Genomic DNA, 25,656 nt, shown 5'->3' on the forward strand with positions numbered 1-25,656 from the left:
CAGCAGGGAAAGTAACTATAGACAGGATCAATGAAAGTTGATCACAGTTTATGGTATACTCCACTGGCTGCAGGGTGTGTTGCAAGCTTGGCTGCACCTGTGCATTGCTTCCTTCAGGCAAAAGACCAGAGCTCTTTTCACATGAGCACGAGCAAGTTCCCCAGGAGAACAGAGCTGGGTGTTTGACAGATCTTGTCCTGATTTTCACAAAAAACAAATTCATACCATACTCAAAACAAAGAAAAGGCACCATTATAATTGTACTTAATATAAATAATTCCTTACAGTTCCAAGCTATATGCTGGAGCCTGGTAGCATGTATTGACCGCTGCCACTGCTCATAAGTGATTTGATTTACTTCGTAGAACCTTTCAAAGAAGTCACAGATGATTTAGAAGGAGACAGCAGTCCAACAATACAAAACGTGCTCCTTTGGTTCCATCATCTAGTACCAGGAATCGAACCTGGACATGGATGAGGAGCTAGAACGCTATCCTGAGATTATGGCTGTGGTCAGTCTTGATTATTACAGCTGCATTATTTACAAAACAATACCTAATATCTCTTTTGTTTAACTCAAAAGGGAAAGATGGAAACTGTTAGAGATCGCAGCATGCCAGTAATCAGCTGCTCAGCCAGCCTGGCCGGTATGCCAGCCCTAGCAAGCCCAGCCTGTAGAAGAAACCAAGCCTGTTAGCCGAGCCACCTTGATGTGGCCCTCGTGACGTAACAAACCCAGCCTTGCTCTGTGGTGCTGTCGCAAAATGCAAGCCTAACTTAGCTGGCAGACACACGTACGAGCCAACCGAGCCTGAGACCACTTACTGCTCATCTCTATTGTGCACTTGAAGAGTCCTATATACAGTATTTTCCACTGTTTGCTTATCTTATTTGTTGTATTTGATTTCATAAGATGAATTCTTTGTAATTAATTCTTATTTGATATTTTAATGCAACTCCCACCGTTTTTGTAGTAGGTTCTATAAGTATATGCATGGTTTCCAAGATTTGGATTTCTGAGTAAACTGCATAAAGCTGCATTGAATTGAATGCTCTGTGTTATTAGAATGTTATGTTATATCACAGCATGGACAGCTTTCCCATTTAGATAATGTGTTACTTTTCTCATTTTTAATTTAAACCTGTTTGGCTAATACAGTGTAATGTGGCTGCAACACTGCTTTATCTCTCTGTATTATTTCCCAAATCGTTGCCATATATCCTATCTTAAAACTAAATGCTTTTAACCTCTCTTTATATTCCCTAATGCAAAGGATCTTGATATTAGTTTGTAAGCAATAAAAACAATTTTATTATCTTCAGAATTAACTTTAGCTTTTCAACTTATATTTTCACTTCAGTCTTAACTGCTTCAGAGAATTTGATAGGTAACAAAAGTGGCCCATGGGGTTCACGGTTTCAAATTGCTCATCAACTTAGTTTTGTGTGGTTAATTTTATCACCAGGCAAGAATGGGTGATGGAATAACTTAAAAGTCAAAAGCTATTTGCAGTTAATAGCGCTCTTTCGAGAAGAACTGTAATTTACATCTCATTACTCTATAGATATTTACACTGTACTAATCAACTTAACACTACTGTATAACACTTTCCTTCCTGAGTGGTTATTGATTCAGAATTGATTTTTTACTTTTTATTTAGTATCAATCAGGAACAGGTATGAAGTACCCCATTTTACACTGATTGTATAACAGTATAAAATATTAACAGTAAGAAAACAAACACTACAGTTTAACAAAGAAGCGACTTCATTAGAACTTAAATAAAGAATAAATAACAAGAGGAAAAAAAATTATAATAATATCTGTATCACTACAGTAGTCACCACTAGGGAACTCCCTTGGTCACACAGAAAGAGAGAGGAAGTGACAGTGTCTGTCTTACTTGTCCACTAACTCTGATGTTGCCAGCTCTCCATCCTTCGTGCACAAGCCAACCGGGGGTGAGCTTCTATTTGTATTCAGTATTCTGTTGAAATGCTTAAATTTTATGTCATAATTGTCATAATTTTTTAAATGTAAGAAATAAAGAAAAATGGTGATGATGATGATGATGATGATGATGATGATGATGATGATTATGATTATGCATTTTGTTTAAAGGGGCCTAACATCTAAGTCATCGGCCCCTAATGTTATGAGATGAGACGAAATGTAATGACAATTAAAATTCCAAAATTCATCCATCGACCAGAATTCAAAACATGATAATGAAGAATAAATGAATATGAATTTAAAATAATCAGTGTATCCAACTCATAATATTGAAAGTCAAAATAATTACAAAATCAATCCAATGACTAGAATTCAAAAAGGTGACGATGAGCAATGTTTAAAAATCTGATCAAAAATTAGATGTTGGCTTTTCAATGTTTATGAACTTAAAACAATCCATGGATCTGAACTGCCATGCCCCTCCTTCCCATAAAATAACTTAAAACAATGTTATAAACTTAACAAAGAAGTGCTTCCAAAGCAAAATCCTAAATCAATGATGCTTGATGTATGAAGGGGTCCAAAATCCAGGTCACTGGCCCCTCATAATAGTACAGATCACTGGTAAAGTAGAACCATGGTGTTACTCATGTAGTGGTACTAATCACAAGTAACGTAGACTCACAGTGATCCTCACATAGTGGTACTACTCAAAGGTAATGCAAACCTATGGTGTTCCTCACAGAATGGCACAACCCATAGGCAATGCAAACCCATGGTGTTCCTCACATAGTGGTACTAACCACAGGAGCCACCCAGAACCATAATCATAGGCAACACAGACCCGCGGCGTCACTCTTATAGTGGTACTAATCACAGGCAACGCCCAGATCCATGGTGATCCATCACTTTCCCTATCCTCTGATGTGTACCTCTGAAAACACAAACCTTTTACATCTCTTAGGATGAGCTTTAGGAAAATAGTCCATGTTATATCAGAATATCTTAATTGTTTTTCCAAGCTTCATCATTTATGGAGCAACATCACTCCGAAGCAGGAGAATTGTATCCTTATTTAAATTTGGCCACAAGATACCTGAAATTAAAATAAGGTTAAAAAGCAAATATATTTTAAAATGAAAATAAAGTGTGCATTCCATTTTTTAAAATTGACACATACACTGACTGACAGAGCAAATGCAACACCAAGAAGGAGTGGTCAGAACTTTATGCCAATTGCAGGGTAGACTGACGTCACTGAGGTATGCTCATGATGTGAAATGCGCTGCTGTGCTGCGCACGTAGCAAACGATAAATGGGACACGGCGTTGGCGAATGGCCCACTTCGTACCGTGATTTCACAGCCGACAGTCATTGTAGAACGTGTTGTCGTGTGCCACAGGACACGTGTATAGTTAAGAATGCCAGGCCGCCGTCAATGGAGGCATTTCCAGCAGACAGACGACTTTACGAGGGGTATGGTGATCGGGCTGAGAAGGGCAGGTTGGTCGCTTCGTCAAATCGCAGCCGATACCCATAGGGATGTGTCCACGGTGCAGCGCCTGTGGCGAAGATGGTTGGCGCAGGGACATGTGGCACGTGCGAGGGGTCCAGGCGCAGCCCGAGTGACGTCAGCACGCGAGGATCGGCGCATCCGCCGCCAAGCGGTGGCAGCCCCGCACGCCAAGTCAACCGCCATTCTTCAGCATGTGCAAGTCACCCTGGCTGTTCCAATATCGACCAGAACAATTTCCCGTCGATTGGTTGAAGGAGGCCTGCACTCCCGGCGTCCGCTCAGAAGACTACCATTGACTCCACAGCATAGACGTGCACGCCTGGCATGGTGCCGGGCTAGAGTGACTTGGATGAGGGAATGGCGGAACGTCGTGTTCTCCGATGAGTCACGCTTCTGTTCTGTCAGTGATAGTCACCGCAGACGAGTGTGGCGTCGGCGTGGAGAAAGGTCAAATCCGGCAGTAACTGTGGAGCGCCCTACCGCTAGACAACGCGGCATCATAGTTTGGGGCGCTATTGCGTATGATTCCACGTCAGCTCTAGTGCGTATTCAAGGCACGTTAAATGCCCACCGCTACGTGCAGCATGTGCTGCGGCCGGTGGCACTCCCGTATCTTCAGGGGCTGCCCAATGCTCTGTTTCAGCAGGATAATGCCCGCCCACACACTGCTCGCATCTCCCAACAGGCTCTACGAGGTGTACAGATGCTTCCGTGGCCAGCGTACTCTCCGGATCTCTCACCAATCGAACACGTGTGGGATCTCATTGGACGCCGTTTGCAAACTCTGCCCCAGCCTCGTACGGACGACCAACTGTGGCAAATGGTTGACAGAGAATGGAGAACCATCCCTCAGGACACCATCCGCACTCTTATTGACTCTGTACCTCGACGTGTTTCTGCGTGCATCGCCGCTCGCGGTGGTCCTACATCCTACTGAGTCGATGCCGTGCGCATTGTGTAACCTGCATATCGGTTTGAAATAAACATCAGTTATTCGTCCGTGCCGTCTCTGTTTTTTTCCCAACTTTCATCCCTTTCGAACCACTCCTTCTTGGTGTTGCATTTGCTCTGTCAGTCAGTGTATTTGGAGTCCACGACAATTGAGATATTGGCATGCTGCAAAACTTTACCGCAATATTGCACATGGGGCTTCATGTTCATTCACAATTAACTTGCCGACAGTCAGACTTGCAACATATCGATCCACAGTATTAGTTGTTGCCCATATGGTTCAGTCTCCAGATCCTTGCAAATTTCATAGATAGCCAAATTTTAAAATTTGTTTAATGAGTCTAAGCTAGGTTTCTGCAATTTTCACTTGAATAATACTAAGATTTAAAAAGGTTTCTCACTTTCAAATTAGATTTCCAGAAATAATTTGTTTGTCTCAATTATGTTTTTTTTTGCTATTGGCTTTACGTCGCACCGACACAGATAGGTCTTATGGCGACGATGGGATAGGAAAGGGCTAGGACTGGGAAGGAAGCGGCCGTGGCCTTAATTAAGGTACAGCCCCAGCATTTGCCTGGTGTGAAAATGGGAAACCACAGAAAACCATCTTCAGGGCTGCCGACAGTGGGGTTCGAACCACCTATCTCCCGAATACTGGATACTGGCCGCACTTAAGCGACTGCAGCTATCGAGCTCGGTCTCAATTATGTTACATTTGATATGGGAATATATATATGTATATATATATATATATATATATATATATATATATATATATATATATATATAATTTTTTTTTTTTTTTTTTTTGCAAGACTGTGAGATATGGGACATCATTCTTGGTATATTTTTTCAGGAACCTTTTTAGTGCTGGACTGTTGTGTTTTCTTAATGGTCTGTTAAACTCCTACCAATATGTCACATAAATCCATAAAGAATATGTTAAGTGCTGTCTTTGCTGCTGGAATAGCGAAGAACATTTGGATCTTTTGTGAATTGCACAACTTTCTTTTCGTGCTTTAGCCATATACAAAACCAAAGTGACATACTGGTGAATTTGAAGCATATTTGTGGTTTGATCTGAAAACATACAGTGCATAGTGTTTTTATTTTCCTATTCAAAAATAAAATTAAACATAAAATTTCTCTGATGAATGGTTACTGACTGGTTGTTATCAAAATAACAGGCAAGGTTTTTGCAACAGCCACCTTGGAGTGCGGAAATTGAGTGGCAGGGTATAGAAATAAGTGATTGCTGTCCGTAAATATGCATAAATTATACTACAGTAAAATGCAGTGAAAGTTCCTACCGGTACCTGTTTATTACAGCAATCAAAATAAACTATTTCCCCATTTGTCCTAACAATTCTTTTCCTGCAGTTCACTGTGTAATAATGTGTCTTGAGCACTTAACTGGAGCCATAGCGACATTGAGGCCCTAAACAGTTTCACCTATGCACTCCTAAAACAAGATTTCTGCTGCAATCTTTTACTTGCTCTGTGGTTCCCATATCAAGAACTGTGAGTGAAATGAGAAGGGAAATATTAGGAGGTGGTTAGTAATTTCACCTAGGCAAAGAAAAGATTTGATGGAATTCCCGACTTTTAGTACCATACCGCTGTTTGTCTGGTAGCAGAATTGCTGCTATTATGAGTCTGAAAATAAACTTTCTACCAAATACCTTCTCAAATTCCCTAAACCCATCATAAATTTTTCTGATATACATAGCACTAGAAGCCAGCAACAGTATCCTAAGCTGAGTATTCTGGACAACTAATGAGCCAGCTGGAAGTTTAGAAAACCCTGTAATCCCCTACACTGCAGAACATTAAGTGCAACCTGAGCTTTGTTTTCTGCCCACTTGCTGTAAAAGAACATTAAACATTGTCAAAAATATATATTGCTGTTTCCAAATAGCATAATCAGTCCCAAGAAAACGTACAATTGGCAATCACAAAAGCTGTCAAGTGTGGCAGAATGTGGTGACTGGCTGAACGTAATAGTAAAATATGCACTTAAATTAAACACACTACATTACATGCTTCACATAAAATAAACTTAAACATGCATTATGCGTGGATCTTTCTAAGAAATGGCTGAAACATGCAAACATGCAAAACAAAACTATGTACCACTATATATTTAGAAAGTCATTAAAAGACTACCTACTGTGTTTGAACTACTGTATCTGACAACCTTGTACAAAAACATACATTTGTGTAAAAGTCTTGTATTTAATGATAATCAAAAGAGACTTCTGCCTCTTATCTGAGCTAAATGAGAGTTTACCATCCACAGACCATTGAAAGTATATCAACTAGTACTGAAACTGCTGTTACTTTGACAGTGACATGACACTAACATGAATAGTTCTCTGTTAATTTGCTTATATGGGTCATAATGTTGTATTTAATTTATGAACAAATTCTGGCAAACTTTTGTGAGTGAGTGAGTGAGTGAGTGAGTGAGTGAGTGAGTGAGTTAGAACAAAAGACAGGTTATGAATTTTCCATACACACAGCAAAGTTTATGGCAAAATGGGACCACTGAATTTCAGTCTAAAGAGATGTAGCAATACTGTACATATATTATTCAAAATAGTTCTTCCTATTCCATTTTTCACAAACACTGTATAAAACCATGAACAGCAAACTGTGGTATGTTGAAACATGTTCACAGTTAGTTATGATAAAATATTTCTTGTTTGATATTAATTTCCAGTAATTTACCTCATATTCCCATTTGAAAATAATAGGGTTACTAATGTAATTACTGCATGAGTCTATTTTTCCCTGATGCTACAGTTTCTGAAATAAAATATCATGAATTTAAACATTAAATCTTTTATAAGGCTACTATACAGTGTTTCTAAATCATAGGAATATATGTCAAGATATGGTGTTATGCATTACCATTTTCTCCTCTCTCCTTTCAGGTAGCTTACACTAAGCCTGAATCAGGTCGAAGCAGTGCATCACAAGGCCCTCGTGTGACAGCCACAAGGTTTTGACCTTCTCTCCCAAGCCTCAAGCCCTGAGATCATTTTAAAGATCATGAGCCTACTGCCAAACATCCATCTCAGTTTGAAATTTTGGAAGTTCAACAGGATGAAACTACATACTTTTAATTGTGATAGAGGGACTCTGAAGTTTTGAAGAATTATATGAAATGTGATCAAGGAATATTCAGTGACTTAAGATGAACTCATTCGTACCCGAATTCACTTTATTGGTCAATTGAATGTATACCTGTAGTAAATTATTGTTTCCAACCTTCAGAAGAAAATGAATGAACGAGCTTCAACAAACAGCTATTTGAAGTGTGACAAAGATTCTTTTCACCAGAACATAACTGACAATGTTCGCGGTGTACATATTAAAATAACAGGATTCATTATTATATTCATCAAAACTTGATGAATCACTTGTGTATATTTATATATATGATTTAGGATGAAGAATGTTTAGAGTGACTTTCTAACTTTGACTATGATGGAAGACATTCTAAAACAATTTAATGACATTCAAAGAGGTATTTGTATATTGCCTGACATTCCAAGATTTTATTTTTTGTTTTAATTTTTAAAATTAAGACTAAGAGACAGTTTAGAGTAAGTCTAATTTTTACGGAACCAGGGATGTTCACGTCTTTAAAAAAAACCTCTCCACTGTTTATACATTACAATATAGTGGATTTAATCTTCGTTTTTTACGTCTAGCTCAAGTTCAAATCATGCTGAATTTTGATAATCACAAGAAACCCCAATAGTGTAGCAAGACAATACCATTTTACAGTGTGTTGTGAAAGTTTCTGAAGAAATTGTATGTGAGTAAGCAAACTTAGGAGAGTTGTGAACTGCTTATAACAATTCCATTTCCTAAAAATTTACATTAACTTTGTGTTTATTCTTCTACGGGATGTGCAAAGAAGGGATACACTGAGAAATAAGAAGTATTGTATAAAGGCATATTGTATTTTTTGACCATATTTGAACAATGTTTTGATTTTTATATAACTTATATTTGGGGTATTTTATTATTAGTATTTTTAACTAAATATCACAAACGCTGTAACCGATCTACTTGATATATATTATAGAATATATCCACAGCAAATGTCATGATCGTATGTGTAACTGTATTAACTTGGAAGGCAAATGATAGATTAAATAATTCATGTATTTGCTATTGAATTCCCTGTGTTTTGGTGTATGTTTATGACAATAATTGAAATGTTACTATGGCAGCAGAGCATGAAGCATGTAGATTTCAATGGTTTGCTATATAGATGTTTTGTTCGGTGTACTTCATGTACTATAATGATAGTGATTGTTGCATTCTCCTGCTGTCGAGTTGACCTACTTTGCACACTCCATAATTTTAATGCTATAATTTTAATCTATAGATCAATTTATCATCATCCTGTGGAAATTAACAAATTTTAAGATATATTACTATTGTTTGTGATTTTTTTTTATAAATATAAATATTCATCTAAATATGTCAAATTCTGATTTGTAAATATAAATCATGTTGAAATTTGCTGTACATGTGAAATAAATATCTTTCTCTACAATATCTATGTATGCTTCCTTTAAATGGCATTGATTCTTACCAGGCGAGTTGGCTGTGCGGTTAGAGGTGCGCAGCCGTGAGCTTGCATCCGGGAGATAGTGGGTTCTAACCCCACTGTCGGCAGCCCTGAAGATGGTTTTCAGTGGTTTCCCATTTTTACACCAGGCATATGCTGTGGCTGTACCTTAATTAAGGCCACAGCCTCCTCCTTCCTGCTCCTAGTCCTTTCCTATCCCGTCGCCATAAGACCTATCTGTGTTGGTGCGACGTAAAGCAAATTCCAAAAAATTCCATTGTTCTCAGTCATACATGAAATTACAAGGGGGTATAAAAAAGGGGCCAGATTATTTCCTTTACTCACATCCATTTTCAGACCTTCAAAGTATTATCTTTCCAACATTCAGTCCACTGTTCAAAACACTCCCAAAATCCCTTCTTGGACAGTCTACTGATTAGACTCAAAACTGTGTTTTTTACTCTTGATTACCATGAAAATGGCGACCCTGAGGCCCCTCTTTCACTATAGCAAATACATGGAAATCACAAGGTGCTAGGTCCGGTGAATAAAGGGAGTGTGGCAACACCTCACTGCCCACTACAGTGATTGTTTTTTGAATCTTGATGGCACGTTAAGCAAGCTCATTGTCCTGATGAAGGGTCCATCCCATCTGAACAAGGGTTGGCCATTTTAGCAGCAATTTTCCTCTTGGGTGGCCAATTCAGTACTTCACAATAATAATCAGCAGTAACAGTGCATTGCTTCTTCACCACGTGATCATATACAATGCTTTGCTGATCAGAAAAGATGAGGAGCATGACCTTTCCTGCACTTGCTTCAACTTAAGCTTTCTTGGGTCTTGGGCTTGAAGGATGTTTCAACTGGGCACTTTCCTGTTTTGTCTCTGTGTTGCAATGATAGAACCAGGTTTCATCGCAAGTTATGACTTTAGCCAAAATATCTGGTTCTTATTGAAGCCTCTTCTTCCATTGTTGACATGCCATCACATGGTGAGATTTCTGTTCGTTGCTCATCACATATACCGGGCGAGTTGGCTGTGCAGTTAGGAGCACGCAGCTGTGAGCTTGCATCCGGGAGATAGTGGGTTCGAATCCCACTGTCAGCAGCCCTGAAGATGGTTTTCCATGGCTTCCCATTTTCACACCAGGCAAAAGCTGTGACTGTACCTTAATTAAGGCCACAGCCACTTCCATCCCATTCCTAGGCCTCTCCTGTCCCATAGTCGCCATAAGACCTATCTGTGTCGGTGCGACGTAAAACAAAGTAGCAAAAAAAAAAAAAAAGCTCATCACATAAGGCACACAATTTGCTGTAATTTTGCGATAGCCGAAAACATTGCAGATATTTTCAGTTGTTCCATAGGAGATATTCATAAATTACTGCAACCTGTGTATCGTAGGTTATGATCTTCATTTCCGTGTTGACGTTTAACTAATAAGATAGAGTTGTGTAATCGATATATGATGGTCTTCTCACACAATGACATTAATTGACTTTATATTACAATATTTTGGGGTGTTAGGTCTTGTAATAATTATTGTATGCTGAAGTGTTTCAAACCTGCAATCAGGATTATCTTCAGATCCACTGTTTGTGATGGAGTTCTGTTGAGGAAAATGCAAAATCTAATTGATGCGCAGTGCTGCAACTTTAGATCCATGCTGTGTATAGTTAACATGTTCTTTTGCTTTCACTGCTTACCTACAACTGAGCACCTTCAATCAATCAATCAATCAATCAATCAATCAATCAATCAATCAATCAATCAATCAAGCAAGCAAGCAAGCAAGCAAGCAATCAGTCAATCCTGATCTGCATTTAGGGCAGTCACCCAGATAGCAGATTCCCTATCTTTCGTATTCCTAGCCTTTTCTTAAACGATTGCAAAGAAATTGGAAATTTATTGAACATCTCCCGTGGTAAGTTACTCCAATCCCTAATGCCCCTTCCTATAAACAAATATTTGCCCCAATTTGTCCTCTTGAATTCCAGCTTTATCTTCATATTGTGATCTTTCCTACTTTTAAAGACACCACTCAAACTTATTCGTCTACTGATGTCATTCCACACCATCTCTCCACTGACAGCTCGGAACATACCACTTAGTCTAGCAGCTCGTCTTCTTTCTCCCAAGTCTTCCCAGCCCAAACTTTGCAACATTTTTGTAATGCTACTCTTTTGTCGGAATTCACTCAGTAAGTCTAGTTGGGGTCTTACCAAAGACTTATATGCCCTCTCCTTTATATCCTTACTACAACCTCTAAATACCCTCATAACCATGTGCAGAAATCTGTACCCTTTATTTACAATCATATTTATGTGATTACCCCAATGAAGATCTTTCCTTATATTAACACCTAGGTACTGTATTTACAATGGTCCCCAAAAAGAACTTTCACCCTATCAGGTAATTAAAACTGAGAGGAAATTTCCCATTTGTGAAACTCACAACCTGAATTTTAACACCGTTTATCATCACTGCCTACTGTCCATTTCACAACGTTATCGAGGTCATTTTGCAGTTGCTCACAATCTTTTAACTTATGGTATTTATTACTCTGTAGAGAATAACATCATCTGCAAAAAGCCTTTTCTCTGATTCCACTTCCTTACTCATATCACTGATATATATATATAAGAAAACATAAAAGGTCCAATAATACCTTCAGGCACATGACGTGCATGGCATTGTGTCACTCAAGGTCAGGCCTCTCCAGTATTGACAACACCAATTGAAAGCATGGGAGCATTGAATAGCTATAAAATAATTCCATTTTTGTATTATTTTATACACCTTCTTAAAATCATAAAATAGGAATTTCATACAGAATTTTCACTTTTGTCACAAGTGGATGGCAAGAATTGCATCATAAAGTTTGTAAGATAATGCAGCCAGAGAATCGCACAAGTACAAGGTTCTTTTCATAGCTTGATTTTAACTTTATTCAGAAATGTTACATATCTGTAACGTAAAATGGCTTGACTTTGTGCATATAAGAAAAAGGAATATTGATTCCTTTGACTAGAAAATTATCTTGGTTATTACCAATTCTATATAGAAATATTTTCTCAATCTGTACATTGGCATCTGTTAATGTAGTCAACAACACCTCTCTGATAGTAAGAAATAAAACTGAAAAATTAACACTAAAAATAATATTTATTATTTTTATTTATTTCATATATATGTACAGTATACATGTATTACACATACATAAAAAGAACAATTACAGCTACATGCCTCAGTCTGACCCTCACACTCGCACACTAAAAGGTGAAGTGTCTTGACCAGGGTGAGGTGTAGTAAGTAGCTTCAAAATCCCTGAGCTTATGTCATAAACACATCTATAGACAGAGAGAATGAATTGATATTTCCAAACCCGCTGCAAGACCGGAAAACTTAAGCAACTAACAGATGTTCTGCATAAGCACAAAATTTTGATAACAGCAGTCCAAGAAACCAGATTTATTGATGACAAGGCTTTCGAATCACAAGTTTACAGAATAATTAAGGGGAAGCCAGCGTCTAGAAACACACATGGCTCCAGCATCTCTGGAATGGCTTTCTTAGTAAGATAAGATTTAGTGGACTCAATCATCGATTTTACGTCAACTAGCGAACGCCTCTCCATCCTGTCTTTCAGGCGTGGAAACAAAGGATATTCCCTCATCAATGCATGTACTCCTACTAATGAGAATAACAAGAAAAACCCTAAGAATACCCAAATCTTCTGGCAGATGCTAGAAGATGAGATCGGCAAGATCCCCAGTCACCACGTCAAGCTCTTGGTAGGCGACTTCAGTGCCAAATTGGAGAAAGAACAAAGATACCGAGACATAGTGGGACCTTATACAGTACATAGGCACACAAACACCAAGCGCTTAAGAGAACTTTATAAGTTGTATCAGATAAGGATCATGTCCACAGTTTTTCTTAGAAAACTGAAGTACCAGAACACCTGGCAGTCACTGAACCCTGCTATTGGCTCATTTCAAATAGGCCACGTCACAATCAGTGCAAGGAACATGAAAGAGATCATGAACGTGATTGTTCATAAAAGATGGAACGTTGACTCCAACCATTTCTTCGCCCAGAAAAAAGACCAGATTACTACCTAAGCGACAAGTACCCTCTAATGCAACCCCACAGAGGTTTGATTCCCAATTCCTCCATGATAATAAAGAACGCTTTGCAATTGGCATCTTGCAAAGAGAAATGAATGACTGGAACCAACTGAAGTCTACAGTATGGACAACCTTGAAGGGAGCGATGTCACAGATGGTAGAATACTGAGTGTGACTGTGCAGTCGACGAGCGAGCTATAGCCTCGATAAAATGGAATTCAACTAAAGGACAGGAAGACTGGGAGGACTTCTCAAAGGTATGAAAACTGTCAAGTAAGACCATTAAGCACATGAAGAGATGTTATGATCGGTCGAGGCTGGAGAAGTTGGATGAAGAATTCAGATGGTACAACACCAGAAACTTCTATCAGGCTTTCAAAGAGGAGCTCTCAGGGTATAATCCACCATGCCTACACATCAAGAACCCAGAAGAGAAGTTGGTTACCTGTAAACATGGGAACGTGCAACTTCGGGCAGACTACTTCGACCAGCTGCTCAACTACCAAGAGCCAAGGAAAGACTACCTATAGTAAACAGAGTAGGCAAGAACCTCGTTTATCCAGTGCTCATTAATCCGGATCTCCGGTTTATCTGGATCTAAAATAATAAAAAATTATTTTTACATGTACAGTATTTCTTTCACAGGGTCAATTCTTCTTCAATGTCTTTTCCAACAAGGATAGTTAAGGACAGGAATTGGGATTACATCGCCCATGGTCTATCAAAGATACCGTCCCAGCATTCATACTACAAGACCAAGTACTTCGAGAGTATGCAACCTGGGAAAGCCCTTCTGATGACCATCTAGGAAAGATAGGAAAAGTCAATCAATTCCAGTATCTTGGTGAGTTGGTCTACCCCAATGGTAGAGTTGGAACCTCCATCTTAGACAGATGTGCCAAACTCAACGCAGCATACCATGCATTCCTGGATGCTCGGAAGTAGATGTGAATGACGTAAATGATTGGTTGAAAAATGACTGTAATTCAGGCTACGGCATAATGACAGATGAATAAATTATTGCCCCTTGTTCCTCGGCAGGTAATGACGAGAGTGATGGTGAATTTGAAAGTGAAACCCGCGCTCAATCAGAAGAAACAATGACTCGTGGAGATGCAACAATGCACCTGGACAAACCGATGGTCTATTTAGAATCCCAGACTGAAACCACACCAGCAGAACTGTTGTTAGTAAAACGTCTTCATGATCGTGCTGTGCGCAAACGCTATACAAATGTAAAACAGAAAAGGCTCACATATTATTTTAGTGCATAAAACATAGTCATAAATGTAAGAAAAGTGTTCTTATATTTTTGTGTACAATTGAAAAAGGGTATTATATAACGTACTGTATTTGTTTTTAGTTTTTCCGGGTTATCCGGATCAGTTCCGGCCCCACTTAATCTGGATAAACGAGGTTCTTGTGTAGATGTTTGTCTCCCATCTGAACCACCTACACTTCAGCAAATAACTGCCACCATCAACTGCCTCATGAATAATAAGGCACCTGGGGAAGATGGCATCATTGCAGAAGCATTTAAAGCAGGCAAAACTATGATTGCAGAGGTGATACACCAGATTCTGCTTGACTGTTGGGAGACCGGTAGGATACCTGATGACTGGAAGACAGCACTAATACTCCCACTGCACAAGAAAGGACGTCCGAAGTGATGTCAACAACTACCGGGGAATATTGCCAATAGCCTACAAAGTTCTGCCTAGGATTCTACAGGACAATGTGGAGAGTGTGGTCACACAATTGGTAAATATTAGGGAGGATTTTGGCAAAGACGGTCCTGCACTGAGCAGATCTTCAACCTGAAAACTATTCTCCAATTAAAACATGTGAGGGCGTGAACATCACTGTGGTATTCGTCGACTTCACAAAGGCTTATGACTCTATTGACTGCCAGACATTCTTCTCAGTGCTACAAGGATGAGGAGTAGATTACAACACATGCACCCTCATTGAACAGACTCTCACAGACACCTCGACCGAGGTAAAATTCAGAGGAGAACTGTCTCGGAGTTTCAAGATAACAACAGGTGTGAGACAAGGAGATGGCCTCTCACCTATTCTCTTCAATTTGGTGCTTGACAAAGTCATAAAGACCTGGGAACTAACACTGAGCAATCTGGGAATTAAACCAGTCACAACTGGAGCCGGAACAAGGAAGATCAAAATCAGAAGCCTGGCCTTCGCAGAAGACATCACGATCCTAACCAACAACTCTAAAGATGCTGCAGTTTCTGTTCAATCTCCACACGAGACAGCAGCAAAGACAGGGCTACAAATATCATACTACAAGACCAAGTACTTTGAGAGTATGCAACCTGGGAAAGCCCTTCTGATGACCATCTAGGAAAGATAGGAAAAGTCAATCAATTCCGGTATCTTGGTGAGTTGGTCTACCCCAATGGTAGAGTTGGAACCTCCATCTTAGACAGATGTGCCAAACTCAACGCAGCATACCAACTGTCGCGAAACCATTACAACAAGAAGTGCATTTCAAAGAACACCAAAATATGCCATTACAGAACTCTTGTCAGACCCCAGTTCTTATATGCTGCAGAGACCTTACTGATGAACAGGAAAGGCAACATGGACGACCTGGAAAAAATTGAAAGACGTATCCTCTGGAAAATTCATGTTCCAAGACGCACCCAGATGGAACCTACTGACTGAAAGCAAACTCTGAACTGTACCAATGGTTGGAAATGGCTAACACTAGCATGCGACGTAGGCGGCTGAAGTTTTACGGGCACCTTCTGAGAATAGACTATGGTAGGCTTATGAAAAAGATCTTCTCGCTCATCAAAAGCTGCAAGACTGGAAGCATGTGTTTCAATGAAGTAAAATAGAGCTTAGCTTCCACTGAGATTTCTTTACTGATGTCTCAGACCACCCTAAATGTTATAAATTGGTAAATTCATGGTCTCCTCTAACAAAAGTTGTTAAATCTTGCAAACCTCTTTCACAAGAAAGAAAGACAAAACTAATAGCAGGACTCAAGAGGTATTGGGAATGAAAGCAAGCATCCAAGAAGAACTAGTCATAAGCGCTCCCTAGTGGGCTTAAATCACTAATAATTGGTATCTTCTGAAAACCCTAAGAACACTAAAAAATGTCAGCTTAAATTTGTTATGGAGCCACTTGGCATGCTGTTAAAGCTGACTGAGATAGTCACATTATCATCTCTTCCAAATGACTTTACAACTCCACTGGACCTGTTGCCATCTTGTTAGTCATGATGACTGTTCTAAGTAACAATCTGGTTTAGGAAAGGAGGTCAGTGGTTCACCAGTTAGAAAAGGACCTGTAATCCAGTAGTAGAAATACATATTAGTAAGGGTATGATGGGACAAGTCTTCATAGATGCCTTGATTTGAATGAGCAATGTTTACAATTCTTCAAAGGTCAATGGTGCATTTCCTACTGTCTTCTTTTGATGGCTGTTTATAGATTTGTCACTGGCTTCCCACTGGGGACCAAAATGAGGAGAGTAGGATTGTATGAGGTGGCACTCTATTCCTTTTAATGCTGTGAAATTCCTCTGGTTAAGACGCAGCAGAGCCCCTTTTGCCACCACTTTTCAGTGGTCCACTTAGTGGACATGCATAGAAACAATGCTATATAACATTTCCTCACTGACCTGCTCCTTGGATTTCTATATTTAATTTGTGAAAGTCTGCCATACCCAGCACTGCAATAGGAAAAGAGTTTGCTGAATATTACTCTGGCCACTGGCGACTGTCCCATGAGCTGATTTGTTGATGTAGCCTTCATTCTGAAGCAACTAATGCATTTGTGAATCACCTTCTGAATGACAGATCAGCCATTAATAATCCAAAAGCTTTGTCTCAGTGAAACCAGCAGAAGCTGAGTTCCAGGATGTAATAATTTCATGTGTTCACTCAAGAAAATCGATTCATCACATAATGCTTAGTAATGTTTCTGAGTGAAAAGTACTTCAGAATTCTCCTGTATTCCACCCACGCTCAAGAGGCTATCGCCATTCAAGAAGGGATAAAGCGACAAGAGCTTGCTATGAACAGGTACTGGTTTAGCTTGTTGCAATTTCTTCAGAAAATGAAGTGTGCTAAATAGAATGAGCTGTGACTGTTAAGGAATTTCAAAACTCACTTGTAGTCAGATGTCCATGCCAACTTGATGCATATTCTAGTCTCCGATTGTGGAGAAATCTAAGAACATATGCCATGACACGAAGTAACTTTGACCACCTCGGAAATTGGCTGAACATGTTGTTTGGTTCAGTATGAGTTCTTCCTCTGTTCAGGAATTATCTTGGGTAGTGCTATACTGTTTTTAGGCCATATGGGAGGGTCTATAGATATCCAAGAGGGTCCCACCCACCATAGTCCACTACCTGCAAGTTGCTCTGGATCTGTTCTTCTTGATATGATGTCTGCTGAGTTGTCTTGGAATGAAACATGTCTCCAGGCTTCTTGTGGACTTACTGTAGTCATTGAATCTCCAACACCTGGTTGGCTATGTGTGTCTTCCGAGATGTTGGGCAACCAGTGATCCAAGCAAGAACAATTGTCAAGTTGTTCCAATAGAAGCATTGCTAATTCTTGAAATTAATGGTTGCCTTCACTTTGTCCATGAGTTGAGTCAAAAGACCAGTGCCATTTAGCTCTAGTCGTGGCAAGGTGACTTGCTTCATAGGTGCTACTGTAGATTTGGAAGATATTAAATGAACTTTCTTGCACATTTTGGCAAATCCATGCAGTTCAACATGAGTACTCATGTCATTTAGCATCACTCTTTGAGGTATGTTGATTTTATTCAATTCTGGGAGTTGAAAATGAATTTCTTTCCATCGAGTTGGACGAACGTCTTGCAGCTTATGATCACAGGTCCTAGACATTCCAATGGATCAAATATGGAGTCTACAACTGCCAAAACAATTATTTTAATCCATTTCCCAGTTTGATGGTAGTCTATCACGTGAAATTGGAATTCATCACTAGTGGGATCCCATTAGATACCGTACCAAGAGTCTTCATCATCTCATAATCAAAGGGGAGACTGCAAAGTTTCTGATTCTCATGAAGTGGTGCTGGGATAGCTTGCAAAATGTCAGAACTATTGGTCCACCATTTTCTGAGGAGAAATCCTCCAGATTTGAGAAGCGAGTGACATCTTCAATGAGTCAGATAGCTTCGTTGAGAGTGCCTGTCTCTGTTAGCAGATCATCCAGATAAATATTTTATGACTTCAGTTGCTTTAGGATGAGAATGTTCTCCCTCAAGTAAGCATCCTGTAACAAGACAGCACTGAAGCAGTACCATAGGTCACAGTATTTAAGTGGGAGGCTTCCAAACAATGACTTGTACAGGTGTACAACAAGATACTCTGAAGGTTTCTGTCATTCTCACTAATGGTACTTGAATCTGTCAATGCAACTTCTTGATATCTGCCATGAAACAGATGAAGTTGTTTCCAATGACCCATTAGAAAACACTTGAACCTAAATAGTACTGCTTGCTTCCTTGACTACCGTATGGTGAGGCGTGTAATAGCAAAATGGTTGTAGTGTTTGCTGTGTAGTAGAGTCAAAAATGTCCACGCGCCCTAACCTCAAATATTCATCCATGAATTTTATGTACCATACTCATAACTGGGTTTCTTCGCAGTTTCCTCTCCACGAATCTGAAGTTCCGCTTGTGTCGGCTAAAAAATCTCTAAGTTCTTGAGCATCTTAATGCAGAGGTAGTTTTATGTCAAATCTACCTGTCTTATCTCATGTAAGTCCGGCTCCACAGCTAAGTGGTTAGCGTGCTGGCCTCTGGTCACAGGGGTCCCGGGTTCGATTCCCAGCAGGGTCGGGAATTTTAACCATAATTGGTTAATTTCACTGGCACGGGGGCTGGGTGTATGTGTCGTCTTCATCATCATTTCATCCTCATCATGACGTGCAGGTCGCCTATGGGAGTCAAATCAAAAGACCTGCACCTGGCGAGCCAAACATGTCCTCGGACACTCCCGGCACTAAAAGCCATACGCCATTTCATTTCATCTCATGTAAAGGAATTCTTGAAATTTTCTTCACACAGATGTTCTTCCTACGAATGTTGAAGAGCCATGATTTCTTCTTGATGAAAGAAACATTCAACTTGTGTATGCAGACTGTCTACGGTTGTTAACAATTAAGTCAGTGCAAGTCTGCATTGTTGAATAGAGTGACATTGTACACATTCTGACAATATCTAAAGAAGTACTGTATTCTGGAGCACTGGATGTCTTTATTTAGATAGTTACTCTGGTCTCAATGCTTCAATAAATACTGTTGCCCCTAGCAGCAAATCCCCTAGGCTGCAAGCAGTCAGGATCTGCTAGAGGAATGTCATCAAGAAGTTGCCAATCCTCATACTCTAATCATGATGATGGCAATGGACTGGTAATCTGACCTTTTATTTTATTTTTACAATTGGCTTTACATTGCACCAACACAGATAGGTCTTATGATGATGATTAATCTGATCTAATACAGAGCATAAGGTGTATGTACTGACTCTAGAAGCAATCAGAATTTGGCAGATGTGAGAAGATTCTGCAGCATTTGTATTACTGTTTCCATTAACTGGGGATTTAATTTGATACCCGACTCTTTCGCTAGATCATGGGAGATTAAATTAATCTGCGAGGCACTGTCTAACAGTACACAGCACTGATGTACACTCAACCAAACAAAAATTGGCCAGCAAACAAATATTTCATATTATACATTCTCAACACACACGAATATTCGTACACTGTGGATAGCCAATGGCTGAAAATATGATAATCAGAATCTTACTACCTGCGTATGATGTTAATTAGATTTCAAACAAGAGGTCTTTGAAAGAAAGTCATCTTCTGTGAAGGCCAATTTTTATGCAGTTGAGTGTATTTTGCCATTTACATCCTTGATATTTTACACAGCTGTGGAAGACTAAACTTCAGCTTGAGGAAATGTGGCCTCGACTGAGCAGTGTAACTGTCACTAAGGACAAACATGGAGGAACTGCGGTCAACAATTTGTTCAGTGCGTAACATGCTGTGATACCTCTTATTGCAATGTTTGCAACTTACAGATTTGTAGTTGCTTACTCGGTGATCACCTGTGATCTCCGAGTGTCTTTTTCAGCACCTGGTTGGGAATTGCTGTCTTCATTATCTTCAATCGTGGTACCATATCATAAGAAATGTCCATGTAGGAAACATGAAGATTTGCTTCACTCCTTTCATTGCTGGATGTACAAAGATTCTTATTCCTTATCCTAGATGTTTTAGGAGTTTCTGCCAAGTCATTCAGTCTTCATTATCTTCAATCCTGGTACCATTGTAACTTGCAAATCAGGCTTTTGATGGAGACATACATTTTTCAATTATTTTATGTAGGAGTTGAATGCATAAATAGAATTTAGTTGCAAGTGCTCACCAATATTGAAAAATGTGGTCAGTACTGGCATCTGCAGAAAACTGAGTGGTCAAGGTTATCCGATGTTTGGGGATACTTTGACCAGAATAGTACAAGTTACTTAAAAACATGCTTTGTTCAATACCGGTATTAAGCTTTAATAAGCAAACTTTGACCACTGCAAATTAACAAAAGTTAAGCTTAGAAATAAAGAGTTAGGTATTAATTTTGCTCTTAGCATAATAAATTTCATTTAAAACAACTGACAACTGAATTGACAAAGTAAAATATAGTTACTATACTCCAAAATTCCTAAATTGTTCACAAACTGAAATACTTATTTCAAATGTACTTAGTTCAAGGTGAGACAGTTAGTATAACCCTCAAAACACAAATTAGCACAAATTGAACCCTTCAACTTAATTCCTTTTAAACAAGAACCCTCATTTCAGTATGTCTGGATTGGAAAGAATAAGAACAATCTGAGTTTATTATTGATTGATTAATTTATTTATTTATTTTATTTCCTTTAATGGTATATGTACAATCTAGGGGTGGTACATGGAGAAAGAACAAGCCCCACATACGCACCATTCTTAAAGTACAAACAACTTCCTGTTCACCTTTCTCTAATATTTGACACAACACTTTTGCTCAGAGTCAATACTTAGAATCTCAGCTACATAATACCTGAAGATGTTTCCTTTAATTTTAGGAACCCTCACAATTTGCAAAACAACCTATTTTCAACTTTCGCTCCAGCTCTTCCAATACTGTCATTTCAGTGTCTTTTTCAGCACCTGGTTGGGAATTGCTGTCTTCATTATCTTCAATCCTGGTACCCGTATCATAAGAAATGACCATGTAGGAAACATGAAGATTTGCTTCACTGCTTTCATTGCTGGATGTAGAAAGATTCTTATTCCTTATCCTAGATGTTTTAGGAGTTTCTGCCAAGTCATTCAGTCGCTGAGGATTATAATCTTCAACAGTAATTCCTATTATAGCATGAGCATTGACTCTCTTCCTTCTGTCCTTTGAGTTGCCTTTTCCCCCATACCGGTACGCATTTCTTTGGCGGTTTGACACTACAGGTGATATAGTGCCTCCATGCACTGTGCTGTGGAATCTGGTAGGCTATAAATAATCTGAAAAAGAAAAGTTGTATTGCTTTTTATACGTGACTGGGTTATTATGACCACATTGGGTAACAGTGACTGCCCAGTCAAAGTTACCCCCAATTTTTTAGGTTAGGCAGCCTGTATCAATAATTTTCTGGATTTGACATAATCCATTACAAAGTCCTAAGTTTAAAGATATATTTTGAAAGATAAACCTCAGATGTACATACCTATAGGTGCAAAATTCCAAAATATTTCTCCGAGATGGGCTAGAATTGACAATTTTCCCACGTACACTTTTTAGCGGAAAACTGACACGAATACTCAAGAAACAGCCAGGCTGACCAACAACATAACAAAAAAATTGAGTTACCAGTGCAATCTGGAGGGATCAACGAAACAATCTGCAAACTGGATTGTCAATAGAACCAAGTAAGTTCAGAAAGAATAAATACCAGCAACAGCTGCTGAGGGAGACTGGCGGAGGGGCACGACTTTTTCACAAATTTACGTTCTCACTAAACACACACAAGTAAACAAATGCATATCCAGATACACATAATACAATGTTAAATACTTGATCATTAGGGGAGGGTGGGTAACAGAGAGACACTTTTATTTTGGATCATCACAAAAGGAAAACAAATTAAGTTATTTACTTCAAATATGGCACATACAGTTCTTCAAAGATTACTCGTTGTTACCTTACAGAACAAATATCCTACTCTGTATCAACAAATTACAATAATAATATATTTGAAGACACTCACATTGTCACACTCTTCCCCGCCGATGGGGTAAATGAGAGACAACCGGGGAAACAGTGAGACACTCTTCAACGACCATCAACGAACGTCAATTAATGAAAAATCAACCTGAAATGCAAAACAAGACTGCTGTCCCTTTGTTATTCCTGTAATTTTTGGCATTGGTAGTACCGTATCATTTTAATGTCAGTTTGAGAAACAGAAGCTACCGTACATTGAGAACATCTGGAATAGTAAATTTCCCTTCCCTATTTTCCTTAAAAAGCTAAATCTCTAAATCTCCACTTTCATCTTTTCCACTTAAAATCTTGCCAATGTAGTAAACAAGCCTATTATTCTTTTGTCTGAATTCTATCGGAACATAATCGTCTACTGAAGGTGCCCTTTCAAGTGCTCCAAATGCTGAAGGATCGATTTCTGTACCTGCATCCCCGTCAGATTCATAATCTGAAGAATAATCTAACCTAGAAATTTCTTTTTAATGCTTGTTGTTTCAAGGGGCCTAACATCGAAGGTCATCGGCCCCTAATGGAACGAGATGGATGACATGGTATATGAAGTTAAAATTTTAAAACGTATCCACTGACTAGAGTTTAAAAAATGATGAAGAAGAAAAATAAGTATGAGATTAAAACAATCAGCGGATCTAATTCGCAATGCCTTATTTTCTACTAAAATAAGAGAAAATACAGGAGACAAAGAAATAAGGCATTGCCTGGTAGTACAGATATAGGCCTATATATACATCATTTACGTTAGACGTTAAAAATAACACATTAAAATACGCAACACAAACTAAAATGAAGTCAATAGGATAAAAGCGCAATTGAAACAAATACACTAGCACAAAGGACATCATTACACACGATAAAACAGACCACTATCCCTCATAAAGCGGCTGACGAGGTCTGCTGACTGCTCGTCATCTCGCAAGTTAAGGGAGATGGTACCCGGAAGTTTTAGACTACGGCGCAGATCGACCAGATCCACGTACTCCGTAAGGATGCATACCGCGGTAAGATGATCACCGCAAGTACACACCGGAGGGGGTTCTCCTTTCAATAAATAGGAGTGCGTCAGGATACCGTGGCCGATCCGAAGACGACATAATACCACTGCTTCCCTCCGAGAAGCTTGAAGGGAATTCCTCCATACCTTCGTTGTACTTTTTATCGCTCCCAGCGTATTTGGAAGAGGAGTGGCCTGCCACTCCATCTCCCAATGGGACGTAACCAGATGTCTCAGCTGAGAGGGAATATCACTTGCTGGAACCTTGAAAGGCAACGGGGGCAGTGTAACTGCCTCCTTGGCAGCCTTATCTGCTAACTCGTACACACGGCCAGCAGGTCCTGGATCCGCTGCACCAGAGGGTGCCGAGGGAAACAGGTATCAATAGACTGTAACGAACTCAAGAAGTCAGTACACACAAGAACGTGTCGGCGCTCATTGAACAGTGCGCACCGCAGAGCTTCAGAGATAGCATAGAGCTCTGCTGTGTACACACTACAGGTTTCCGGGAGAGCAAATAGAAACCTATCAGTGTCGACAACGAACGCACAGCCCACATTAGTGTCTGTTCTCGAGCCATCCGTGTAAACGACGACTGAGCCTGGATACCGGCCAACAACGGACAGAAAGAGCCTCCGATAAATCGAAGGGTCCGTGTTTTCCTTCGAGCCAGTGTGCAGATCCACGATTATTTCAGGACGTCGTACTACCCACGGAGGTACCCCACTTGGTTGACTGACAAGGCAAGGAACCGAAGGTACGTCAAACAATCTGTGACTGCTATCCAAGCATATTCCAACCGGCCGCGTTGCTCGAGGACTAGCAGCGTATAGCAAACGGTTGCCATTGTTGAATACACAAGGATAGCTTGGATGAAGTGGCATTTGTCGCAAATTAGCAGCATACGAAAAAAGCATTTGCTGGTGCTTCAGGTGTAAAGGCGGCACACCAGACTCAGTGAGCAGGCTAGCTATGGGGCTTGTACGAAAAGTACGAAAAGCTCCCGTCGCCAACCTAATCCAGCTGTGGTGGATGCTGTTCAGCTTCGCAAGCACGCTTGGTCTTGCTGAGCCATATGCTGCACTGCCGTAGTCTAGCCATGATAAAATATGTGACCTATAGAATCGTAGGAGCACCGTGCCGTCAGCACCCCAATTATTGCTGGTAAGAAACTTCATGATATTCAGCTTCCTAGTGCATTGCACTTTTAACTGCCGCACGTGTGGCTCCCACTATAATTTGCTATCGAAAAGGAGCCCAAGATATCGGTAAGTATCAACAACGGGATGAACGACATTTCCTACTGGCGGATTTTTTATTATGGACACTCGAGTTTAGGCTTTAATTACAAACGAACCAATAGGCCCATTGCAATGCGAGTTATACCAATATTTTTCTTGTTTAATTCTACATTAGCGTATATAAGACACATTGTTTTCTACGTTTTATTACATATTTTTTATTTGTGGTTGTAATAAATATTGCCCGGATTTTTGCTTCTTCTCTAGGAAGCGCTCACTTAGTATTATATACAAGGAAAACTACTTGTCTGATGGTAATGAAATTTGTATATGTTTTAACCACATGTATTTATAGTGTAATACTCAAGTTAATTTTTTTTTCAACCACCCCGAAAAAAGTTCTTATCATTTTTCTAAAGCAATTCTTTCTCATCCCAGGACAAACATACAGCAGCAAACTTGGGTTTGTTTTGAAGCACTCAGTCATGGTTATCAGAAACTACAACAACTGTAACCGCACAGTGTAGTACCGAATTTATGAAGAGTATTATTGAAAGGAGGTTTAGTGTACTCCGGACCGTGCGATTAACAGCAGGCCGAGTGTTGACATCGGGCACAGTGTTGCCGCGTTCAGTAGTAATCACGCGCGCAACGAACACATTACACTTGCCTCGGCAGTTGTGAAACGGAATGCCCGTGACCTTGGTTTGTCCGCAAGCTATTTTCACTTGTCCTATGTTCTACATGTTGGCCAAGTCACTTCAAGACGCCTCCGAGACCGCCGTGAACTTGCAATGATTTTTTGAGTGCTATTAGTTTCTTTCAATGTGAGGGGGAAAGGTACGAGACAAGAGGTTCCCTGTGTACCAGAAGGTGGCAGATTGTCTTGGATTATCACTGTCGTCAGTGAAGAGAGTAGGAACCGCTTCAAAGGAGAATGATGGAAATACGTC

General features: G+C 39.6%; 1 protein-coding gene across 1 annotated transcript in view; it reads left to right on the forward strand.

The window, feature by feature from the left end:
- Positions 1-8,983, forward strand: part of LOC136863575 (uncharacterized) — a 633,079-nt gene extending 624,096 nt beyond the window's left edge. Inside the window, exon 11 of the mRNA XM_067139956.2 lies at positions 7,358-8,983. Within this exon, the coding sequence (XP_066996057.2) occupies positions 7,358-7,432 (75 nt within the window). The 3' untranslated portion in view covers positions 7,433-8,983. The remainder of the gene's footprint in view (positions 1-7,357) is intronic.
- The last annotated feature ends 16,673 nt before the right edge of the window (positions 8,984-25,656 follow it).

This window comes from Anabrus simplex, chromosome 2 (assembly GCF_040414725.1).
Source record: "Anabrus simplex isolate iqAnaSimp1 chromosome 2, ASM4041472v1, whole genome shotgun sequence".
Lineage (NCBI taxonomy): Eukaryota > Metazoa > Arthropoda > Insecta > Orthoptera > Tettigoniidae > Anabrus > Anabrus simplex.